This window comes from Rhinichthys klamathensis, unplaced genomic scaffold (genome assembly GCF_029890125.1).
Source record: "Rhinichthys klamathensis goyatoka isolate OS25496 unplaced genomic scaffold, OSU_Roscu_1.1 h1tg000096l_1, whole genome shotgun sequence".
NCBI lineage: Eukaryota > Metazoa > Chordata > Actinopteri > Cypriniformes > Leuciscidae > Rhinichthys > Rhinichthys klamathensis.
The window spans coordinates 1-7,500 of NW_026606635.1; the positions used below are offsets into that span (position 1 = coordinate 1).

The following is a 7,500-nucleotide window of genomic DNA, read 5'->3' on the forward strand; positions in this document are numbered from 1 at the left end:
TATAAATCAAAATTAATGAAATGTTGAACAAAAAAAAGCGGAAACGACTGTGAAGATTTGTGGTGTTGGACTCGATCGACTCCGTTTTGTGTTTCTCAGCTTTTTCTTCAAAATGTTGCTTTTTTTATGAAACTTATCCAGATTATCCACAATCCTGTGCATTTGGAATCATAAATATCCATATTATGGAAAAATAGCTCCAAATATTTCATTTAAATCACAGCCACTAATCTGATTGGACAGAATGTGGACACGCCCCTGAGTGCAGGATGATGTCATCAATATTTTCCTTTCCAGAGTCAATCTTAAATGTGCAAATCTCATTTTAGTAAGCCAGAAATCTTCAATATCAAGTAGTTTAAACTTAAACTTCAATAGGTATTAAATAAAGCTGAAATTGGATAACATATAAATTAGGGATGCGCCAATATAACAATTTTGATAAATCTTTATATTTGAAAGCCGATAACTGATATATTGGCCGATAAATCTAAATCAAATTTTAGTATAATTGTTGAGAGCCTGATTACAAAAACAAAAGTCTAATCATTGTAAGCCACGTCCCAAACACACAATTATACAATATATAGTATCATATATATAATTATTAGATATTTTAGACCCTATATATATATAGTGTAATATGAAAATGGGCCTATATATGTATAATTTTATATTGATGTGACAGGTTTTTTTAGGATACAAATGCAGTCTGTAAGTCACATGACTCTTTTTCTGGTACCTTTGTCCTTTTTGGAGCTCTTCACGTTCCCCCTTCTGCTCGCTACTGAAATAATCAAAACAGGAGAGTGAGTGAATAATTGGTGAATTATTCTGTGATCATCGGCTGTGTTTGTTTTTTCCGGACTCATCCCTGCTGTAAACTCCTGTATCCGGGATGCTCAGGTGTTCCTCCTCCTGCAGGGAAGCCATAGATCGAGGATGACCGACTGAGGAACCATCGACCGGCGTCTGGTGTGTCCGAGAGGACGCAGACACACGGGAAGAGCGGTTTCTATGGAGACGTTGGTTGGGAGATGGACAGAGGAGATCCCGAGCATCAAAGCCGTTCCCCGCGGAGCCCCTGTAGAGCTTCACTGGATCAGAGGAACCGGCCTTTCATCAGCCTGAGAGGCTCTCCGGAGGCGCAGACACGGCCCTGCTGGGCATGAAAGGGCAAACGCGGGACTAAAACACGCCACTTTTCAGTCACTCGGGTTCAAATAATCATCCGGCAGTTGTTCATGTTTTGATGGCCTGTTTTAAGATGGACTTCAGAGCTTCATGCAGTATATATCTAAAATCGTTCTTTCTGGCGAAATGACAAAAATATGTACATTTGTCTGGCTACACACAGCTTACAAGGAATGTTCTCCAAACGTTCTGTCAACCCTGAAAGCAACATAGTGACGGCCCAGATCCGGGCCACATCCGGTACATGTGATTCAATGCGTGCCAGATGTGGGCCGGATCTGGGCCGACACTATGTTGCTGTCTGGCAAGGTCTTCTCCCAGTATCGTTAATAGAACGTTAGTTCAAAGTTATCTGGTCTTAAAGTCTGTTAGCGAAACATTAGCACAAAAACATTATTTGGTAACACTTTACTTGAAGGGGTGTGCATAAGACTGACATGACACCTTCATAATCATGACATGACACATGTCATGAATATGAAGGGGGTTTTATGCATGTTTATGACAACTGTCATTAAGTGTCATTCGCTCAATTATGACATTTTTAATGCAAATATGACATTGTTTGAGATGTCTTTGTTATGACAACTTGACATAAACCAATACATCATAACCTGTCAGTGTCTTTGTCATGACACCTTGACATTACTAAGACAACACAACCTGTCATAAACATGACATAGCAGATTAATTATCAAACTTAAGAAAGCACTTAGCTTTATGGGTTAACATTACATTAAACTGTCAGGTGGTTGGTTTTGACACTGGCTGTCATGAGGCATTATAACTGTGTCATGAATATTTTTCTTGACCTCAACTACAGTGGTACACATTTAATTTGTCATTAAAAGGTTATAATGGCCTCATGACAGCCAATGTCAAAACCAGCCACCTGACAGTTTAATGTAATGTTAACCCATAAAGCTAAGTGCTTTCTTAAGTTTGATAATTAATCTGCTATGTCATGTTTATGACATATTTATGACAGGTTGTGTTGTCTTAGTAATGTCAAATGGTCATTACCAAGACACTGACAGGTTATGATGTATTGGTTTATGTCAAGTTGTCATAACAAAGACATCTCAAACAATGTCATATTTGCATTAAAAATGTCATAATTGAGCGAATGACACTTAATGACAGTTGTCATAAACATGCATAAACCCTCCTTCATATTCATGACATGTGTCAATGTCATGATTATGAAGGTGTCATGTCAGTCTTATGCACAGTCTTATGCAACAAGTCAAGTGTTACCCATTATTTATACATCGTTCACGGAACGTTTTGTCATTTTTAAATGTAACTGCTTGTTTTGGAATGTTCAGAGAACATTTAAAAGTAACATTCCAATAATGTTTGTAGAATGGAATGTTCCGTTAATGTTTGAATTACCAAGAAACAGTTGAAACTGGAAGGTTTGAATGTTCTGAGAACATTCAAAAATCACATATTTATAACTTAATGGGAATGTTTGCAAAAATGTTCTTAGAATATATTTTTGTTAGTAAATAAAAAAAAATATATACATATATTTATATACACTTTCATGGATAAATGCATAAATGTAAATTTAAACTAAAAACACATGTAACTTGTATATAACGAATACTAAAATAACACTGCTTTAAATATTCAGTGCTTTAATTGTTTTCTCATCATTAATGTGACAAAGCAGGTTCATAAAAATCAAACAAATGCAATTTGTTTTGAAAAAATACACAGATAAAACAATATTAGGTTTCTGTATGCATTGTAATCTTATTTTCTCTTTTTATTTGGATCTTGATGGAAACGGATGGAAAGATTGGAAAGATAAAATAAAAAAATCTGACAAAACAGTTTGAGATGATCAGTTATAGAGTGGATATTCAGCTTCTTCCGCTGCTCAGAATAAACCAACATCACTTGACTTCTGAAATCATAACAAGCTGCTCAAGGAATATTCATCTGAAAATGAAAATGCATCTTCTTTTGTGTTCCACTGAGGAAAGTGTTTGGGGCGACGTGGGAGTGAGTCAGGGATGAACTGTTGTTTAAAGAAAACACTGATAATTCTGTTTATCTTTAGAATATGTTTCCAGACGGTTTCACTCCAAATCAGCACTTCCTGTTAACGCTCTTCATTCTGAGTCACATCTCTGATGAAATTTTGCGCGGAAGAAAGATTTCATGTTCTCAGATGTTGAGTTTCAGAAGAGATTCAGATTCAGTTCAGAAGTCTGCAATCAAAAGCCAGACATCTTAATATGAACTCTAACCAAAATGATCTTTTCCAGCACAAATATCTAAACATTCTTAGATACATTTACTGGAGAAGGAAAATGAATGGAGATATTAAATACAGGATAAAAACAGTATGACTCACTTCATCTGATATGTGTTGTGCTCAGAGCAACCATCTGCATGTTTCATGAACATTATGAAATTAAATTATGTTTTGGAGGCAATTTTTTTAAAAATATCTTTAGATCTGTCAGGTGTTGTAATAATTTCGGGCCACTATGGTTTTAAAGCATTGGGAGAGTTGTGTCAGAGATTGACTGATGGACAGAAGTGCAGTTCTGACAACGAGACGCTCACTAATTAAACGGCACACTGGATCTGGAGCTGTGATTGGCCGGTGTGGATGTTAATTGGTCTTCTTCAGTCGATCGATCTGAGGATGTCTTCATTACAGGCTGCTGTAACTGTGTCACTGCCTCTGTGTGTGTGTGTGTGTGTGAGCCTCTGATGTGTGAGAGAGGGATGATCATTTATTGATGCCTCCGTTAAAGAGTGTCAGACGCACGTGTTTGAGAGGAAGAGGAGGGAGAGGCGAGGAAGAAATGTGTTGTTCTGTCTGTACGGCGGGAGATTATTAATAAGTCGTCAACATCCACATAATCGACTCTGATTTGTTGTAAACATTCACATCATGCCTGATATATTAATATTAAAGCACTCTATGACATGACAGGCTTTATCTGTTTATCATGACAGCGCTTCATGAGATATTTATGTGGCCGTCGTGAACTCGCTCTGTCTCGGCAATTACTGATATGATGGGAAGCTTTTTAGCATTAATGCAACTAAATAATGATCATTTTCTGTTTGATCGATGTTTTATCCCCGTTTTTCTCATTCTTGTGCATGAGTGGAAATGTAGTTCATGCAAAATGCACGAAATATTGAAATCAGAACAGAAGAATGTTTCATTAATGTAATGTATTCATATTAGTGCTGTCAAATCGATTTATATACTTTTATATTATATATATATATATATATGCAAATGTGTATACATATACACACATATAGCCAACTTTATATATACAGTATACAGAGTAGTGTTGTCACGATACTAGAATTTCTAACTTCGATACGATTCCTTGAAAAATATCGATATTCGATACCATTTTCGAAACCACAGAGAAAAAAATTGCCACAATATTAAGGGGGGATTTTTTGTATTTAAAGCTAAATATAACAAGTCTAGAACATGACAATGAGGTATATTTTACATTAACAAAAATGTCCCGAGTTCTATTTGTTAATATTTTTTAATTGGACCAGAGCTTATATGATCCGTTGTATTTTTATTACCTCTTGTTATCAAAGATTAAAATATACTGTAACAAAAAAGCACTTAACAGTATCAAATTGGAGGATAGAGAGTCAGTTATGTATAATAATAAGATTAAACATTCAATTTTCAGTTAAAGGCATTTCATTATTGAATTTAGAGATGCCATTGTCAAGCTGTTTAGTTTAATTAGTATCTGTGTAATCATATTGATGATAATCGCTAATGAAGGAAAATTGCAGAATTAAATAATAATTTTTGAATAAAGTTAAATAGGCACAAGCTAATTTACATTTGACCACAACAATATTTACTTGTCTAAGATTCCTCAGTCAGATTATGTTAACTTTAATAAAACGGTGAAAATACTAGACAAAACAGACTCATATCAACAACAATACTAGGCCATCTTGGTTAATGTTTCAGAAAAGTTAAAATGAGAAGAGTTACAGTGTTTCTTTTAGGATTTTTTTTAGCAGTGGGGGCAGGTCTGTCCTGTCCAAATAACAAACACCCCTGATGCTGAGCATATATGCTGCTAAATGGTACCCCTGGAGCCTGTTCCTTAAGTCTGTTTTCACCTATAAAATAATTTAAAAAAATGAGTGATGTTAGGGATTATTGATAGTCAAACAATCTTTTGGGTGCCCGCAGCACGTTCACAGGGTGAAGCGCGTGTCCGCGTATTCTCCGACATGCCTGCTCGCGGAATCAACCAAAGCCGGTCGCGGGGGCGCCACCCTCGCAATCTTTCCATTCACTTCACTTTTGCTATTTAACCAGAGCGAATGAGACGAGTGCGTCACGTGTGGTGTTTGTCAACGCGCCTTTGGAGAGAAGTGAAAGTGACCGCTCGGCTAGTATCGATACTTCAGGAAATTAGTATTGGTACCGTTCAGATATTTCAGTATCGATATTTATCGAAATATCGATATTTTTGACAACACTAATACAGAGACATAATATACATAAATATAATAAATACAAACATATATAATGTAAACAAACTTTTATGTTAGATGCGATTAAACACGATTATATGCAATATCATATACATAACTTACATAATGAAGCGTTTTGTGTTTATTAGCTTAGAATGAGGCGTTTCTCTCTACACACACCGCGGGTCCGCTTACACACACACGTTTCTACGGTGGCCCTGAACGGACAAGCGCGTTTCGTCACTATGTTGTTCTTCATGATAAGAAGCTGCTAATGTCAGCGAATCAAACACTGACACAATGATGAACAAGTCACAATAATATTCGCAATAACATCGTTTTACTGAATAATTAAGTTAACATAATTTCTTAATTTATCTTTGTAAAGAATCCTCAGTGTTTAACTGGCGACTCTCTGCTGTCTCAGACGACGACATCACTTCCTGTCGGCCACCGTAACTTCTGTTGGGTGCAGTTCACAACCTCACCACTAGATGCGCTAAAACTTACACACTGCACCTTTAAGTTTGTCACTGTTTCTGTGTCTTTTTTTTGTTTGTTTGTTTACTCAATGTACACCCCTGACTGCAGTTGTAATTCTTTAAAATCAATAAATAAAAAACACTTTATGCAGCGAATGTCACGTCGAATAAGCGCGTTTGTCGGCCACCGTTACTTCTGTTGGGTGCAGTTCACAGCCTCACCACTAGATGCTGCTAAAACTTACACACTGCACCTTTAACGTATTCCCTTCTGTGTCTCCGCAGGCCTGTCCCGGAGCGTGAGAGTCCCGGACGCCGCCGCTGGCCACATGCTGCAGAAACTCAGAGGAAAGAGTGAGTTCACCATCGCTCTGACGCTCAGACAGGAGAAGCTCAACTCTGGAGTCATTCTGTCCATCCATCACGGAGAGAAGAGGTACACGCATCAGCACAACATCACTGCTCATCTGACACAACCACATCGGCACATTTCTATTGTGCTCATGGAAAACTTACTGCCATGTTGCTAAGTTGTTGTGGGTGGTTGCCAGGGCGTTGCTATGTGGTTGTTGGCATGTTGTTCCAAGTGGTTTCTAGGGTGTTCTGGATGGTTGATAGGGCATTGTTAGGTGGTTGCTAGGGTGTTCTGAATGGTTGACAGAGTGGTGCTGGATGGTTACTAGGGCGTTGCTAGGGTGTTTTTATGGTTGCTAAAGCATTGCTAAGGGTTTACTACTAGGACATTGCTAGGTGGTTGCTATCATGTTCTGGATGGTTTCTAGAGCATTGTGTGAGAGTGTTTATGGATGGTTGATAGACCATTGATAGATGGTTGCTAGGGTGTTCTGGGTGGTTGACAGGGTGGTGCTGAATGCTTGCTAGGGTATTTTGGATGGTTGTTAGAGCATTGCTAAGTTGTTACTACTAGGACATTGCTAGGTGGTTGCTAGGATGTTTTGGATGTGAATAATGTATTGCTAGGTGTTGCTACGGTGTTTTGGATGTTAATAAGGTATTGCTATGTGGTTACTAGGGTGTTCTGGATGGTTGCTAAAGCATAGCTAAGGGGTTGTTACTACTAGGGCATTTCTATGTGGTTGTTATCATGTTCTGGGTGGTTGCTAGGGCATTGCTATGGTGTTCTGGATGGTTGACAGGGTGGTGCTGGATGGTTTCTAGGACATTGCTAAGTGGTTGCTAGGGTGTTCTGGATGGTTGCCAGGGCATTGCTAGGGTGTTTTGGATGGTTGCTACTTGCTTGGGTGTTCTACATAGTTGACTGGCCATTGCTAGATGGTAGCTATATATGTTTTGGATG

General features: G+C 37.8%; 1 protein-coding gene across 1 annotated transcript in view; it reads left to right on the forward strand.

Moving 5' to 3' along the window:
- Positions 1-6,442: 6,442 nt before the first annotated feature.
- Positions 6,443-7,500, forward strand: part of nell2a (neural EGFL like 2a) — a gene marked incomplete at its 5' end in the record, with an annotated part of 99,667 nt that continues 98,609 nt past the window's right edge. Inside the window, one exon of the mRNA XM_056252580.1 lies at positions 6,443-6,618. Within this exon, the coding sequence (XP_056108555.1) occupies positions 6,443-6,618 (176 nt within the window). The remainder of the gene's footprint in view (positions 6,619-7,500) is intronic.